The sequence below is a fragment of the Echiichthys vipera genome (genome assembly GCF_963691815.1).
Source record: "Echiichthys vipera genome assembly, chromosome: 11".
In the NCBI taxonomy this organism is placed as follows: domain Eukaryota; kingdom Metazoa; phylum Chordata; class Actinopteri; order Perciformes; family Trachinidae; genus Echiichthys; species Echiichthys vipera.
In genome coordinates, this window is record NC_139836.1 from 26,295,199 (window position 1) to 26,313,458 (window position 18,260).

The 18,260-nt window shown below is 44.8% G+C and overlaps 1 protein-coding gene across 1 annotated transcript in view; it reads right to left on the minus strand.

Moving 5' to 3' along the window:
- Window positions 1–12,642: 12,642 nt before the first annotated feature.
- The window catches only part of b3gnt2b (UDP-GlcNAc:betaGal beta-1,3-N-acetylglucosaminyltransferase 2b), a 29,900-nt gene continuing 24,282 nt past the window's right edge, over window positions 12,643–18,260 (minus strand). The window contains exon 3 of the mRNA XM_083923136.1: window positions 12,643–16,959. Within this exon, the coding sequence (XP_083779262.1) occupies window positions 15,741–16,934 (1,194 nt within the window). The 5' untranslated portion in view covers window positions 16,935–16,959 and the 3' untranslated portion in view covers window positions 12,643–15,740. The remainder of the gene's footprint in view (window positions 16,960–18,260) is intronic.

Consider the following 18,260-nt stretch of genomic DNA (forward strand, 5'->3'; position numbering starts at 1 on the left):
GGTACTGCTAGACAGGTAGACATATACAATAAAGACACTTAGTACACAAATAAAATAATGGGAGAAATATACAAATATATAATCCAGGTGGCATAAATAGACAAATAAGCGAATAAGTTATGGATATATACAAATACATAAATTTAATATGAGGTAGGGTCTTATATACAATAATACATATATAAAACAAATGTACAGGATGAACATGCTAAATGCTAAATGCAGGAAGTAGATTTAAGCGGCTGTACAACAGATCAGCTGTTCAGAAGAGTGATTCATCATTAAACCTATTTAAGGCCTGGGACAAAAAAACATTATGGTCTGTATGTTTAGCTCATATCTCCATGACAACACTGAGGGAGGGGTGAATGATTTTTGTACCAGGCTAGTTTTTATTTTATTGGAGGTTAAAGTTTATGAATAATTAGGGGCATGGCCTCTTGAGTGACAGCTAGCCTCTGGCCCTCACTTCTCCTAAGAGGTAAACCTCAGCCAGATGGACGTATCTCCCTCCCCCCCAACGTCACATACATGCCCTTTTTTGGTAAGAGGAAATGAGGCGGAGTCAAAGTCTGACAAGATGGAGGCTCCCGTAGGCGAGGACGATTGGATCAAGTTGAGAGAACGGACCTTGACGGAGACGCTACGTCCACTGATGTGGTTGCAGTAGCACAAAGCGTTCAGGAGATAATATGACATGTTTTGCATTGTTGAAGCCCCGCCCACAGCGTTTTGAGCAAACTTTGATGGGTCAGCTGTCAAAAAACTGCACAGAACATCAAAAATCTGAAAAAGGTCACTCTTTTCAGCTCGGCCCAGAGATGTTCTGAACCAAGTTTTGGCGACGATTGCTCAAAATTTTTGGGAGGAGTAGAGAGAAAAAACAAGATGGAGACTAATGTAGGCGAGGATGGTCGTATCAAGTTGAGAGAACAGACCTCGATGGAGACGCTACGTCTGTTTTTAATGCAGTCTGTGGTTTTTGTGGTCGTGTGAGTGAAGTTACATCACAGTTAAACACACACAGACATGACACGAGCCAGACGTCACTTGTGCAACTTTGCGGCATTCAATCACGGATTTTCACAGCGTTATGACAAACAGAGGCTTTCTTGACTTGCCACATTATCTTTTAAATTGACGAACATCTTATATGTAATTATGTATAATAATAAGTGTGATTTGTAGCCCAATTCAAACAGGATTAAAACATAATCGTCCCTCCCTGTTCACCACCGTACATATGTGTTTCTGACATAAGGTCCCATGGTGGTCCACTGGAAGGGGAGGGGCTTCGCCTCTCTCTCTATACCCAGTTATGAATTACAGCTATAACGTTTCTTCATTTATCACCCACATTAACGTGTCAGATAATATTTCTCTGCCGAGGCCTCTACACTAATTTTGCATCACTTCTGCAAATCTGAAGGTGAAACGGCGTGCGATGGAAGTTACTCAGGCGTTAAAACGAGAGCGGGATCAGATAAGAGGAGAAGTGGAGTAAAGGGAACTGAGGGAAATTTAAAGCAGATGCTGGTTTGACTCCGGGTCACTGCGGCGCTCGACAGGAGTTCATACAGCATCACACGAGGGGTTTTCACATGCAAGGGGTTCATTTTGGTGAGTTGGTGAAACAGGAAACAGAAATTAGAAAACGTGTAATATTTAAAAAAATACTAGATTCTATAGATGTGCAAAAGTTTACTGTATTAAGAATGAAAATATCCTCAAAGCAGTTTCAGTCAAAAGCAACTGGACTTGGTTATTAGTCTAGGAAGACGTTTCACCTCTCATCCAAGAGGCTTCATCAGTTCATGTACGCATCTGACGAGGCTGGGACTGGACCAGGACCAGGACCAGGACCAGGACCAGAACCAGACTGGACCAGGACCAGGACCAGGACCAGGCTGGGACTGGACCAGGACCAGGACCAGGCTGGGGCTGGTCCAACTACCTGGTGTGGAGATCCAGGTATTTAACCTCTCACAAGGCCGATGATGTCACTGGAACCCTTCGTGCTCCAAGTGCCAACGACCATCGTTAGAGTGGCACTCGTTGGTGGGAAGTTGGTTTGGACTTGGTTAGTGCTCTATTGGGTCTTAACGACAGTCGTTGGAGTCACAGGAGGCCATTTGTGAACCTTTGTTCTTTGAGGTTAGATTGTTGAATCTCCTGAAGGGATGAAAGGGCAGCATTGTAAATTGGAGATAAGTGGTGTCTCAGGGCGCACTCCCACTGTCCTTCCGTCCCGTGCCCCGTGCTTTAGGGTCCTTGTCCCCCCCTCCAGGCCCGTGTGTACTCACACTACCTGGGCCTCGGTGAATGCTTCTTGCTGCCTATACGTCATCACACCGTAACACGTCACACGCATTGATGACGTCATCGCGATGCATTGCTTTGTTTACAAATCTTTCCATAGACCTCGGATTTTTTGTGCGTCTTGTCGACTGTTTTTGAATCTTTTCATCGACCAAATCTGCAGTAAACACTCCACCTCCGCATCACACCAACGTGAACCTTTCACCGCCATTGTTGTTGTTGTTAAATGTGCGCGCATGGCCTCCCCTATGTCAAAACAGACGCACATTAATTACGTCAGAACCGTCGTAGGCCTCGTGCTCGTGCTCGTACACGTGCGCACGCTTGTGCTCGTACATGTGCAAACGGGCTCTACAAAAGCCCACCTCTCTCAGACGGGGCGTGAGAGAGGTGGTACACGATGGAAACACGTCTTCCTGACTTTAACAGATTTTACACAGAGTTAGAGCTGAAGGTACACCGAAATGACGGAACTTTCTATTTGGGAACGATGATCACAGCAGGAATAATTAGTTCAGAGACGCTCGGGTTCATAGCGAGGTTAAATAGTTTGTTTGTGTGCGTTATGTTCGTAGGGAATATTCTGTTAAATCCTTTAGAGCAGCACTTTCTGAGCTGAGACTCCCTTTGAGAATCAAGCGTTTGACGACACACGGACACAATCGTGTTCAGCAAACACAGAGGCCTCCTGGGTAACTCAATCACAATAACTCAATTCATTACTTCTCTAAACAGACTGCTCCGCTGTAAGTGAATTTGAACCGATTTACGCAACACAAGTGACGGACAGCTGACGCTAAATTTAGACAAAGCTGCCTCAGTGTCCCTCTGCAGGAAGTCACTTTAGACAAGAGAAGCAGAAAAACTCAACGTCTCTGCGAACCACAAACAGTGTGTGTGATATCAACGTTTCTGAGGCCGTCCTCTTTCCCTGCTCGTCACATACCGACACATGATTAACGTTACCCAGTATAAATTAGGTTTGAAGTTGTTTTGAAGTCACTTTGGCTCTCTTTGTGGTCATTTTACGACCATTTTGAGTAGTTTTGTTGTTGTCTTTGTGACTGTTTTGCCTCTATTTTTAGTCATTTTGCATCCTATTGTGGTGGTTTCGCATCTATTTTTAGTAATTTTGCATCTCTTTGCCTTGGTTTTGCATCAATTTTTAGACATTTTTCATCTTTTGTGGTGGTTTTGCATCTATTTTTAGTCATTTTGCATCTTTTTGTGTTGGTTTTACATCAATTTTTAGAAATTTTGCATCTTTTGTGGTGGTTTTGCATCTATTTTTAGTCATTTTGCATCTTTTTGTGGTGGGTTTGCATTTATTTTTAGTCATTTTGCATCTTTTGTGGTGGTTTTGCATCTATTTTTAGTCATTTTGCATCTTTTTGGGGTGGTTTTGCATCTATTTTTAGACATTTTGCATCTGTTGTGGTGGTTTTGCATTTATTTTTAGTCATTTTGCATCTTTTTGGGGTGGTTTTGCATCTATTTTTAGACATTTTGCATCTTTTGTGGTGGTTTTGCATTTATTTTTAGTCATTTTGCATCTTTTGTGGTGGTTTTGCATCTATTTTTAGTCATTTTGCATCTTTTTGTGGTGGTTTTGCATCTATTTTTAGTCGTTTTGCATCTTTTTGTGGTGATTTTGCATCTATTGTTAATCATGTTTCTGTTTCTGGAGCATAAAACAGTGATTCGATCGCATGTTGACCAACTTAAATTCTTGATCACGGGGGCGCTGATGTTCCACAAACATTTCTTCTGTCAGAGAAGGGTTGAAATATGTATTTTTTCACTTGTTATTCCGTGCCAATCTTTCCTCCACGCATGAACACATCTGCTTTCACCGTGGGAGATACAGAAACGTCTCTCTTTCCTGTGTTTGTTTGGTTTGACTCAGTGAGACGGCCGTTTGACGCAGGTGAAGCTGAGAGCAACGGTACCACAAACAGTCCCCGCAGGTTATCATCTGAGGGACTGAGGAGAAAAAGGAGAAGCTCGGGGTGAAAATAAACAGAGGAGAGCGGCTTGAAGAATCTCTCTGGGTTTAACCGAGGAGGAGAGATTAAAGGTAAGAAGAGAGGAGAAGAAAGGGTTGAGGGTAAACGAGACAGAGACAGACGGAGGGAGCGGCGCTGACACTGACAGATGAAGATGAAGAGCAGGTTCAGGGGTGTTTTTCGCACTGAGGTGCGTCCGATCATCAGTGATTCTGACGACGCCGTAGAGAGGAAATTAAAGATGGTGTGATAAGCAAACACTTCAGATCCAAGATTACACATTTTCTCAACTTTACACCCAAATTCATCTGAAGGAAAGAAGCAACAACAGGATCCTTTCATCGCCCGTTGATCAGAACGTGTAGATTTACTCGGCTCTGCTTTTAACTCTAAGACAGTCTCATTAATCAGCTGCTCGTCGGTGAAAGATTGAGTCAAATACGTCAAAAACAGTCGCATAATTCTGACACTGAAGCTGTTTCCACATATGCATGGATGTATTATGAGACAACGGGCCCCTGGGCACAGACATGTAAGAGGCCCCGCACTCTGTCTACGGAGGAACAAGACACACAGATTCAAAGAGTCGACTTAAAGTTGTTTTTGTGTCTCTTTGTGTCATTTTACATGCATTTTAGTTGTTTTATATGGCTGTTCATTGGTTTTACATTTATTTTTAGACATTTTGCATCTTTTTGTGTTGGTTTTGCATCTATTTTAAACATTTTGCATCTTTTGTGGTGGTTTTGCGTGTATTTTTAGACATTTAGCATCTTTTGTGAATGCTTTGCATCTATTTTTAGTCATTTTGCATCTTTTTGTGGTGGTTTTGCATCTATTTTTAGTCATTTTACATCTTGTTGTGGTGGTTTTGCATCTATTTTTTCAGTAATTTTACATTTCTATGTCATCGTTTTGTTTCTCTTTGGTCCTTTTACATCTATTTTTCAATAATTTTCCGTCTTTACATAATTTTTTGTCTCTTTGTGGTCATTTTTGGTCGTTTGTGTATACTTTTATGATCATTTTTCAGCAACATTTTATGAGTAGTTCAATAATCCATCCATGCAAAGGTCATTTTTATGATGCTGATGTTCAAGTGTTTGGTTTTAGTGAGTTATTTGATGCTATAAAACCCTCGGTGACACATGATTGACAGCCCTGATGGACTCACGTTTGGTGATGCCGTTGTATGGACGTCACTTGGATGACTTCTGCGTAGTGTGTGGATAATTCCAGGTTTGCAGTGAGACAGAGATTTAACATTTCACCTGGGTCTGCTTTAAAGAGTCCCTGTGCTCTTAACTTCAGACTCCAAAATGTGTTCAGGTAAAAATCTTCCTCCGTCTGCTGTGTGCTGCAGCAGGGTGCAGTCGTGTCAGAAGCACATTGTTAGTCTGCACGCTGCTGCTGCTGCTGCTGCGACACTCTGAACTGCAAACTTTGCATTCTGAGATTCTTTTCTTCCACGAGCCGAGGCGGTGCTCTCCTCATCCACCACTCTCCAGAGGCTCAAACAATTACGTCCCTGCTCACACTTCCTCACACTCTCGTCTCTTACCTTTCTCTCAACGCTCTAACCGGCAATGACTGTTTCTCTTTTCTCTCTCAGGCCGCATTTCAGCACATTCACAACATTTATATGGTCATTCATTCATTCATTCATTCATCTTCAACCGCTACCACATGAAATATGCCGTTGCTGCACAAGACCTCTAATTGACCCAGTAGAGTGTGCGCCCAACGTGCATGAGAGTCCTGTGCAGCGGCTGGGTTCAAATCCAACCCTCAGCCCGATCATTCTCCAGCTGTTCTGCATAATAAAGGCCCTGAAAACGACCATTAAAAAAATGCTGCACAAAGCATGCTGGGACCAAGGAGTTCAAGCGGCCGCATGGATCATCGAGGCACACGTTAAAACGATTTGGTGCAGTGGATGAGCACCGCAACGCTGTGAAATAGCGACTGGTACGTGTGTGTGTGTGTGTGTGTGTGTGTTGAGTTTAGGGAGCAGAGAAATAAGGTTGTGGTTTGCTCAGTACTTCAGGGACATGAACACCGGTCTCCCCGGGTGAAAGTCCTGTGTTTTAGGACCATCCGGCACCCTGGCTACTAGTGTCTAAAAACACACAATAATAAAAATTATACAAGTTTAGCATTTTGTGTGTCTATTTTTCAGACAGTTTGCATCTTTTTGTGGTAATTTTGCATCTATTTTTAGTCGTTTTGCATCATTTTATGGTGGTTTTGCGTCTATTTTTTGACATTTTGCATCTTTTTGTGCTGGTTTTGTGTCTATTTTTAGTCATTTTGCATCTTTTTTTAGTGATTTTGCATCATATTATGGTGGTTTGCGTCTATTTTTTGACACAAAGAGACACAAAAACAACTTTAAGTCGACTCTTTGAATCTGTGTGTCTTGTTCCTCCGTAGACAGAGTGCGGGGCCTCTTACATGTCTGTGCCCAGGGGCCCGTTGTCTCATAATACATCTTTAGTCGTTTTGCATCTTTTTGTGCTGGTTTTGAATCTATTTTTAGTCGTTTTGCATCTTTTTGTGGTAATTTTGCATCTATTTTCAGACATTTTATGTTTCTATGTTTTGTTCCTCTCTCTGGTCGTTTTACAACAGTTTTTAATCATTTCGTGTCTTTTTCGTCATTTGTGGTCGTGTTGCATCCCTCTAATCATTTCTTTCTCTTTGTGATCATTTCTCAGCAACATTTCTGCGACCAGGAGACGTGTTCATGTGTTTCTTTCTTCTTCTTCTTTGTAATTCCTGCAGTAACAAATCTGTAGTTTACATGGGAATCACAGTGATATTTTCCGTGGTTATACGTATGAACAGTGAATCAAGACAGCCTGCACGTTTCCAACTCTCCATCATTTCTTCTTCTGTTTCTTCCGCGTTGCCTCCTTCTTCATCATTTCTCTTCTCCCCTACGGATGCAGAGAATTAGAGCACAACTTCCTCCTCCATCGGAGACGCTGTGAGCTACATGATCATTAAAACCAGGAGGGGGATCATCCATCATCACCCCCTCCACCTTCAGGACACTTGGTTCTTCTCCTCCTGTGAGCAGAAAGGGCTTCATGTCGATGTTCAGAGCCCGGTACCATCTGTTAAACACGGGTTGGTGTTTTTTATTACTTTAATCAGCTGTTCTTTAGAGAAGTGCCTCTTTTTTCTTGACAATTATGGTTTTTATTGGAAGAATGGATCTCAGATTTACAATGCCGCTCCCCCTTGTGTTTCTTTGTTACTCACTGATCACCAGGACTCTGCCAGGGTTGAGGGTTTGACTCCCTCAGTAGATCAATGTGTAGAGCAAGGCACCAGAACGGTCAAAAAAACGTCAGAAACAATCTACAAAACAAAGAAGAAGAAGAAGAATTACTTTATTTATCCCGCAACGGGGAAATTTAATTTGTTCACTCTTATTATTAATCATGTTACACACACAGGCCCGAAATACACACATGCACAGACAGGACCTATACATGCAATTAAGGAGAGATGTTAGAGCGAGGGGGCTGCCAATGACAGGCGCCCCGAGCAGTTGGGGGTTCGGTGCCTTGCTCAACAGCACCTCGGCAGTGCCCAGGAGATGAACTGGCACCTCTCCGGCCACCAGTCCACACTCCATACATGGTCCACACAGGGACTTGAACCTTGAACCAGCCAAGTCACCTATGGACTGAGCTACTGCCGCCCCCAAAGTAGATTGTTGTAAATCTACGAAACGAAGCATCTGTCGCCTGAAAAACCCACAACCTGTCGTATTGTGGCACTCAAACATCAGCACATCACAGAAATGTCCTGCATTCTGCTGGAGAGTGGAGATTTGGATGAGTCTGGTGACTCACTCGCTCCGTGTCACATCCTCCAGCAGACTCGCTGTGACCGACTGTTTCCTCTTCACTTTTCCACTTTGGAGAATTATGGAAAAACTTTCCAACGTCTCTGTTCGTATGAATGAGACTCAGTTAGTCCGTTGGAGGACGTTTCTCAAACATATTCCCTTTTACGGTACATATGACATCAACGTGTGCACTGCTAGTCATTTCATGCTCTTACTTCGCTCCTTTTTGATCCAAAATTGTACAACATTAAAGGAATATCTGCAGGTTTCATGTATTTTCGGTGTCTTCAACAGCAGGGTAACAACAGAAAATCGCCAACCTGTTAACACCGGCATGACGTGCATGACCAGTGCACGTGAGCGGTCGTGTGATGTGTGTTTTCAGAGTCTACCTCTGCAAACTTTAAAGTGTGCGCTGTGTTTTATGTGTGTGTCAGACAGTAGGTGACTAAAAGAAGGAGAAAGGGAGTGGTCTCTGTGTCGGCGATAAGCTGCTGCCGCTCTACTCCCAGAGAGATGACAGACGAGGAAGTGAAACCTCCTGAGACCCTGAACAACACATCAGCTCATCAGTGTGTCTGTGTGTGTGTGTGTGTGTGTAAGTGCATGTGTGTGTGTGTGAGAGAGAGGGAGAATCGCTGCTCACATCAATTTCCGAGAAGTTAAGCTCTGGTTGATCATCCCGGGCTTCCTGGCAGCGTGCTGATGATAAGTCCTCCGTGAGTCAGGATGTGGTCAGCTTTGATGATCACTTTTAATATTTAGACTTTGAACCAATCAAAGCCAGACTCAAGATCGGCTGAGTGAGCAGTAACTGGTTTAAGATGCTTTACTTTCAAATCAAACCAAATCAACCTTTATTTATACGACGCTTTTCATACAGAAAGTGTTGCAAAGTGCCAAGTCACAGAGATGTACAGAAAAAGAGAAACATCAGATCAAATCAGGAGAAGAAAGTTAAAAGAACCCTCCCACCCCCACAGTCATGCACAGAGACACACACACATATGTGTACGTTCATACACACATTCACACATACACACACACGGCCACGCTGACACACTGACACACAGACACACACACTCACACCTACACAAACACTGTGTAGGTGAAGGTTACAGTTGTGTTTTCGTTAAATTAAGTTAAATTTAGTCCAAAGTGTCCAGGCTCAGCTGGTTTAAGACTGTAACTGGACCGAGTTCAGCACTAAATTTCAAGCTTTTAGTAAAAAGAAATATATAAATGTTGTGCTGGAAAGGAAAGTGGAAAAGAGCTCAGTGGTGAGAATGACTCAGCTGTCGCTCGGATCCAGTCTCATTCAGACCTGGATCGGAGAGCAGTTACAAATTATTCCAATGTGTTTGTTTTGTTTTGTTTATCCTGCAGAGAGAAGCAGGTGAGATCTGCAGCCAGGAGCTTCAGCTGACGTGACTTTCTGCTGAATAAGAATAAATACTTAAAACGGGGAGTCTGAAAAGCCACTCAAGCTGCAGGGAAGATTCAGGTTTCGCACAATCTGTGGTGGCATTGGTTGTACTCTGAACGTAGGATGTTCACACTCCGCCCCTTATCTCATCGATCTCCATCTTGTCCCTCAAATATCTCTGTTCATCCGATCCACTTCACACTTGGCAGGTGTACTGTTGAGGATCGTTGAGGATGATGTGCTTCGTGTCAAATTCGGTGCGTTTTAATCAGACGGTGGCGCTCCAACATCAAACTTTAACATCACAACTGTAAATCTCAGGAACAAAATTAGTTTTTTCTCTCTACTCCTCCCACAAATCTTGAGCAATCGTTCCCAAATTTGGTTCAGAACATCTCTGGACCGAGCTGAAAAAAGTGACGTTTTCAGATTTTTGATGTTCTGTGCAGTTTTTCGACAGCTGACCCCACAAAGTTTGCTCAAAACGCTGTGGGAGGGGCTTCTATAATGCAAAACATGTCATATTATCTCCTGAACACATTAGTGGACATCATAGACTGTATTAAAACAGACGTAGCGTCTCCGTCCAGGTCCATTCTCTCAACTCGATCCAATCGTCCTCGCCTACGGGAGTCTCCATCTTGTCAGACTTTGACTCCGGCTCATTTCCTCTTACCTAAAAAGGACATGTATGTGACGTTGGGGGGAGGGCGATACGTCCATCTGGCTGACGTTTACCTCTGAGGAGAAGTGAGGGCCAGAGGCTAGCTGTCACTCAAAAGACCACGCCCCTAATTATTCATAAACTTTAACCTCCAAGAAAATAAAAACTAGCCTGGTACAAAATAATTCACCCCCTCAGTGTTGTCATGGAGATATGACCTAAACATACAGACTATAATGTTCTTTTGTCTTTTGTTCTTTACATGATGCTGTGTAAACGGCCTGTTTAACATGGGGGTCAATGAGAAACTGCTCTGTTATGAAACCTGCCCCTAGTGGACACTCAGAGAACTGACGTTTTGGCACTTCCTGATTGGATCAACCAGGAAGTCGCTGTGGTTGGGGCTTGGTGGACATGTGAAGATATGATGTCGGAGTGTTCATGACAAGTTTGGTGCCATTCCACCAATATATGGCGCAGTAGTGGCTTCTGTTGCATCTTTTTGTGCATTAATGAACGTATGAACGTCCGTCACATATCTCAGGAAACATTCATCCAATCCACTTCTCACTTGTCTGGTGTATCGCTGAGGACCAAAGGGAGTGCCAAGGCAAGTAAGAAGTCGATCGGATGAGTGGTTCTTCACGCAAGCAGCTCTTCGCTACAGCAGCCCAGGTTCTGGTGAACTCTCAAATAAAGCCGTAAAAAAGGCAAATAACCATTAAAGTTTTAATAGAGTGAAGCAGATCGAGGCACAGGTATTTTCATTTTACGAGCCTTGTTTCTAAGAGGCTCAGCTTTCTTTGGCTCAGACTGCTTTCACAGAGTGGACTCTTCTGCGTCTCTGTTAACAAAAACAAAAAAATGCAACATTTATCCTTTAAAGAGGTCCTTAAAGGGTCATTGGATCATGATGGATGAGGTAACAGTACGCAGGGTAAACACACACTTTACATCCCTCTGGTGAACCTTTCTGCTCCTCCACACCTGCACCAGATGAAGTCTACCACCACCGCTGCCGCCGCCTTGGGAATAGGGTCGTCATGGCAACCGTGTCCCCATCTTCCCCTAACCCCCCCTGTGTGAAGAAGTGAAGGTAAACACCCGTGAGAGGAAAGGGCAATGAGTTTGTCTCCGCTGCTGCTGCTGCTGAAACAAGACGTCTCCTGTTCTCACCCTCCGTGCTTTGTGCAGCTCCTGCATTTACCTTGTGTGCATTGCATTGTGGGAGTTTGCATCAATGCAACAATCAACCAGATTTAGTCTGCATGCCGTCTGCTTCGAGTAACAGACTAAATACATGTTTGTAATGAGTGTGTGGGGAAGTGGGACGCAGCTTCACGTGTCAGTGCTGTCAGTTTATACTCTGCCGCCCTCTGCTGATGAGGCGCCGTCACTGCATGACACAATATGGAAGATTTCTCACTTTACACAAGATTTTATATTCAATTCATCTTTAGTTCGCTGGAAACGGAGTGCACGATGGTTTCCATTAAGTAAATAATGTTTTTTGTATAATACTGAATACATTCACCTCTTAAAGTCTCTAAAAATCCTTCAAATTAAACAATCAAAGAAGGAAAATCCACTTTACAGATAAGCTGTTCACATACAGGCTGTAATAATCTGTGATGTGGGGTCACAACTGTATTTTAAAGGGTTCGATCACTGGTTTAGTCGCTGCTTAGTCTCTCATCTCATCTCATCTTCAGCCTCTTATCCGGGGTCGGGTCGCGGGGGCAGCAGCTTTAGCAGGGGACCCCAAACTTCCCTTTCCCGGGCCACATTAACCAGCTCTAACTGGGGGATCCTGAGGCGTTCCCAGGCCAGTGTGGAGATATAATCTCTCCACCTGGTCCTGGGTCTTCCCCGAGGCCTCCTCCCAGCTGGACGTGCCTGGAACACCTCCCTAGGGAGGCGCCCAGGGGGCATCCTTACTAGATGATCCTGAACCACCTCAACTGGCTCCTTTCAACGCAAAGGAGCAGCGGCTCTACTCCGAGTTCCTCACGGATGCTGAACTTCTCCCCCTCTCTCTAAGGGAGACTCCAGCCCCCCTCCTTAGGAAACACATTTCAGCCGCTTGTACCCGCGCAGCTTAGTGACATAAATTAGAAAAAAGGGTCACGTTTTTATAAAAATTCTAAAAGTCTGATGTTTCCTGTGACTTTGACCTGTACCGATGCAGTAATCAGTCATTATTGCAGTAATTAATCATTAAGAGCTCCTTAAAAACACCATCTCACGCGTGTTTTTACTCTAAAATACAACAGAGAGTGAAGAAATTACAGCTCGTCAGATGCATTTAACAAAAACAATAGATGGACAAACTGAACGTAACGCTTCTCCACATAATTTATTTGTATCACAATAAAAATGCATAGAACAGTATATACAAAAAACAGCAAAATATAACTTTATTGAAATAATCAAGTCATTCTAGGTATTAAAAAAAAAGCCACCGAGGGGATAATCTTAGACATACAGTACAAACATCAGGCACAGGTGGGATCATCTCTGACCAGTGCAGGTGTAACAGTAACGACAGGCTCCTCTCATCACAAGCACTCTGAAACACTTGGAAATGTGAGTTAATGGTTTTGTGAAAACAATGATTCTTTCAAAACTTGCTCTCAAAAGACGGATACGTGATCCGACACATGATGAAACGCTCAATAACTTGTGCATTTAACACACGACGCCTTCTTTCTTGTTATTTTCCCGCCGGTTGGCGATCATGATTGAATCCCCCCCCCTCCCCCGTCGTGTCGACTGATAAATCGCCTTGTGCGTCACGATCCTACAGTTACATTTCATTGCATACAGGTGATCAAATTAGGTTTTTCTACAGCGCTAACTTTACGGTCCAGGCGCGGGAAACAACGCCAAGAATCTACAGAAGCTCAGAGAACGACACATCTCAACCGCGGGGACCCGGAGAAACACTGACTGTCGAAGAAGCGGGAGAAAAAGATCCTTCAAAATAAAAAAACATGAGGAAATAAACGAGAAACTGAAGCTGCGGTGACGGATCAAAGCTTCCCAGGTACAAGGCAGAAGGACCGAGACGGATAAACACCTCTGCAGCCGATCAGACAGAAGTAACGGTTATAAATATAAGTGATGATTACTTTCTTTTTTTAAAGCATGTAAACATTTCAAGTAGCTACAGACTGTGTGCAGCGAGGGCAGAATGTAACCTGTTACTGGTGTGTGTGTGTGTTTGTGTGTGTGGAGGGTAACCACGGCGCCGGTGTCGAGGACGTGACCCCAAGAACAAGAGTCAGCGGTGTTTCGACTTAAATAGAAGAGCGGGAAAAAAACGCACTCGCTTCTTGGCTTCTGTTTTACATCTTTGTTTTTAGTGTTTGCGTTATCCAACATGGAGTTAGGTGGATTATAAACGCATTAGGGGAATTAAAGTAGTGCCCAGTAAGTTTCTAATCCAAAATATACCTTTAAAAACCTCACTGTGATTGTCTTATTTAAGGTTTTCCTGTTTGGTAAAACCCCCAATTATCCGACACCGATGTTGGATAAAAGTACCCATAGAAAGCGTCACATTGCAGAAAACACAACCAGGCAAATAGAGTCAAAGACTGAGATAACGCACAGATCGTTAAAGCGTGACAGACATAAATTAGGTCCGCGGTTTGAAGTTGTCAGTGTCTTTGGAGAAATCTCAGTCTGACCGAGCGTAGTATCGCCACCCTGACCAGCAGGGGGAGCTCTAACAGAGGACCACAGCCCTTCTTCTCTCAGATTAAACCAGGTGCAACAAACCAGGTATTGAAAGGGTCAGACGGGAACTAATCAGTGTTGACTTTACGGACCGATTCACGGATATGAATACTTAAGAACGGAAGAATGAATGAAAGTGGACCGACCCTCAAAAACCTGGATAAAGATATACATTCATGTAACACACAGACACAAAGAGCATCTCCTTCACTCAGCTGTCACGTCACAAAAAAACAAAAAGAAAGGTGCATTTGAAGACGCTCGGTGTGTCTCTGAAAAAGCTGCGAGGCAACATCACGCAACGCGGATGCAAAAGGGAAAGGCGTGTGTGTGGAAACATTCAAATAACATGAAGACTTTCGCTTCCAAAGACTTCAAAGGGTTATGCACCATTTTAAACCTTCACCAACAAATAAAGCCACGGGAGGAAAGTGAAACAAAGACCGTAAGGAATCACTTTCCTCCGTAACAAAGACATTTTGAAATACAGCCTTCGGAGACAGTTTGTCAAGTAAAGGAAGCCGCGGGTCGCTCAGACGTGTGTTTTTTTAAAGCGTTCGACGTCGCAGCGAAGCAAACGGCACTTGAAGCTTTCACGCGGCGGCTGCAGACGCGAGGCGAGTTCATCAGACAGGAGCTCGAGACGACGGACGTCTCTGAAAATGCACTTTAGGGTTCGTGTGAGCGCTTTGTCCTTTTGTGTAACGTGAGCACCCGAAGCGGAAGATTAGACAGCATTTGGATTTCTCCATCCTCGTCGAACGCCAAGCCCAGACCTGCTGAGCTGCGCGGAGTCGGACTCGCATTCCTGTTTCCTGAAAGCAGAGTGTGTGTGTGTGTGTGTTCACTCGGCCAAACCACCCATTTGGTTTTGTCGTAACATGATTCATTAAAAATCAATGACACAGCTCAAATTGTATGGGACAACTCAGACTGGAGGTTAAAGTCAAACAAAGTGTTCTGTACTGTACCGTACGTTTCTTTAGGAGGAGAAACTGGTTTAGCTTGAGTCGGAGCGAGTCACAGGTAAATACTTTAGGGAGTGTGGATGGGAATAGCAGCACAAACTAAGCCTCCAGCAACAATTACTAGGACGTGTTCACCAGGAAGCTCTTTTAAAGCGAGCAGCAATAAACTGCCGCGTGTGGGAACCACTGGTTTCTACAGAGACGTGAAGTCTGAGAGCTTCACTCTTATTTCACTCTTGAAAAGTTTAGACCCTCAAGAGCGCTGAAAACAGTATTCTCTGTCAAGTCAAACAACATCCCAGTTCTTAGTCTTCCTATTTATATAATACAGCATCAAGACGCCCCATCGCGGAGCTGACACACAGTGTTAAAGCATTATAAAGGCCATATAAATAGTCGTGATATAAATATGTGCACGCAGAGAAAGATACGCTCACTTTGGGGTGGAGATCGTTCGACAGTAAAGCGGGGTTAGCTCGTTTACGGAAGTGACGTCGAGTCAAAATACTATGGTGGCCGTTCAAAAACAAAGACGCATCCGTCCTCGTCTTTAGAGCGATAATGCATCGGCTTCTCCGAGCTCAGGCTCCGGGAGACCGTGATAATAATATCTTAACTTAAAGCTGCCGACTCGTGAGTCTTGACCCTGTTCAAAATTAAATATTAGTCACTTTGACCTTTTGGGAACAACCTCCCAATGTCCTCTTCTTCTGGCTGTTTCAGTCTCAAACCGCCTGCCGCGGAGGAGGAGCCGTCACTGGCAGGTCAGGTCAGGGCTACTGAGCCAGGCCCAGATCTGGATCATCTCCTGAGGGGTCCGCGGGTGAACCAGCATTAAACTCTTGTAGGCGCAGGGGTTCGATCTGTACTTCTCCTCTATGTTAAATGTCCTGAAGCCTTTGTGCTTCTCGGGGGACAGCCCCAGCTTCCTGAGACACATGCCTGTGTAGACGTCATCTATGGGGTACAGCGCGACATGCTGCGAGACGTTGTGCAGACGAGCAGCGATGTCCCCCGAGTAAAGGTACCCGCCTCCTCCTGCATACGGAGGGTACGTCCCCGTGTACATGCTCTCCGGGATGAAGTATTTGACCTTCTTGTCTCTGTGTGGCCCCGCGTTGGTGATCAAGTCACCCACAAACAGGTCCCTGGCTTTGGGCCCCGAGAGGCCCTTGAGGAAGTCCAGGATGCGGTAAGTGTTGACGAAGACGTCGTCATCGCCTTTGAAGATGAAGCGAGCGCTGGAGCAGCGAGTCTGAATCCACTCCAGGAACAGAACTTCTTTGACAGTCAAGTTGAAGAACGAGTCCCTGTAATCCCACTGGATGATGTCGTTATGGCGGTCGCTCTCATAGCGCAGCATCCCGGACAGGTCCGGGTGGTGGTCCCCAGCTGTGGCGTTGCCGAGAAGGAAGATGGTAACCACCGTCTTGTTGGCTATAACACCCGCGCGTCCCCAGGACTGACGGATGGCCTGGCGGCGGTCGAAGTGCGGTGCCAGGGACTTGACCGCCAGGAGCAGGAACGGCGGCTCCTTGCAGATGTCCGGCTGGTCCACCATGATCGGGTAGGAGCGGCAGTGCATGTAGATCAGGAAGTCCTTGAAGCGGCCCGGTAGGGAGTTGTAGTCTTTCACCTGAGTAGTAACCCTGAAGTTAGGCAGGCAGGGGTCAGAGGTCAAACTGGTAGCATTAAGCCAGTCCGGCATGTCTGCGGCGCTGTAGTTCGTCGCCAGGATAGGATTGTTCTGAAGGTCCATAATCTGCTGCTGCCGGTTCCAGTAAGCGGCGCTGGGAAGCAGTTTAGTCCAGAAGGGTTTGGCGGGGACCTGGACCTTGTGACGGCTGCTCTTGTCCTGGCTGCTATGTCGGGAGACAATGATGAAGATGAAGAGGTTGACCATCATCACCGTCACCACGAGCTTCAGCCTCCTCCGCAGCAGCGCCATGAGAGCGTCCTGCAGCCGTCACCACCTGAGCAGACACACAGAGAGAGAGACACAAATAAAGACGAGGGACATACTTTTGTACCACCTGATCACCTGAGTGGACTTATGGACTCTTTAGTGGACAGAAAGTGTTTCATATTGTATTCAAATCTGCGTAGTTAGATAATGATGATCCCTGATGTGCCCAGACGTGTCCGGACGTCTCCTCGATCCTGTAAAACGAGCTGCTGTCTGTCTTAAGGGAGGGACACGCCAAGCCCACTGTTGCGTCACCTCACTTCGCCTGTGTGTCTTGCACCAACGGGCTCACACAAGTGCCAAATACATCTGAATATTAATATAACGTAGCAGGACACAACGCAAAAAACTGTCACGGCCTATCGTCTACCTTTGTTCGTCTCTGGGTCAGTTATTGATAGTATTTTGTTGATGTTTCCTGTACCCACCCACCTCAAAAAAACCCAAAATGTCTGCCAAAAAGAAAGGAAAAACACTACAAAATACCACTTCATCGCAGCATTAGACAAATGTAACAAAGATAAACAAAAGGTCAAATAAAAAGAGTAGGTTTGCAGCTTAAAAGTGCAAATTTTGGGAACGCAGCTGCAGAACGAGCCACAGAATACGCCTTTCAGCATCAATGGTAAATGGACTTATAAAGCGCCTTTCTAGTCTTCTGACTACTCAAGGCGCTTTCACAGTGTTTGTCGCATTCACCCGTTCACACAGACATTCACACTGATGGCAGTGGACATCTACAGACCATCTAATCTAACCATACACACCACATTTACACACCCATGTGTAACACAGGGAGCAATTCGGGGTTCAGTGTCTTGCCCAAGGACACTTTCACTTGTGGACCGGGGAAGGTGAGGATCGAACCGAATGGAGGACAACCCACTCTGTCACTAAGCCACAGTCGCAATGTTGCTCAGTGAATCATCTTTTACAATAGGGCATAAAACTATATACTGTAGAGTTCACAGTGTGATGCCAGCAGACATTTAAGTGACCTGTCGCTTCACAGATTTAAAATGAGCATTAAAAAAAAAACGATCTTTGCTAAACGACGAACCCGGAGCAGCTTCTGTGTGAGCTGGTTCGGTGCCAGTCATGGTGATGGATCACGACCGAGGTAATAACCGTTGAAAATATGCTTGGAATAGATCTTTCACGCAGCGAAGCCTCTTGAAGGATGGGTCAGTGTTGGCGAAACACAATCGATTTATCAGGGTAAAGATCATGTGCCTTCCATTTCAGGGAAACACAACATAGTCCTCTCTGTCTCTACGGTCACTGAGGGGGTGGCGCGATGGTGACGGA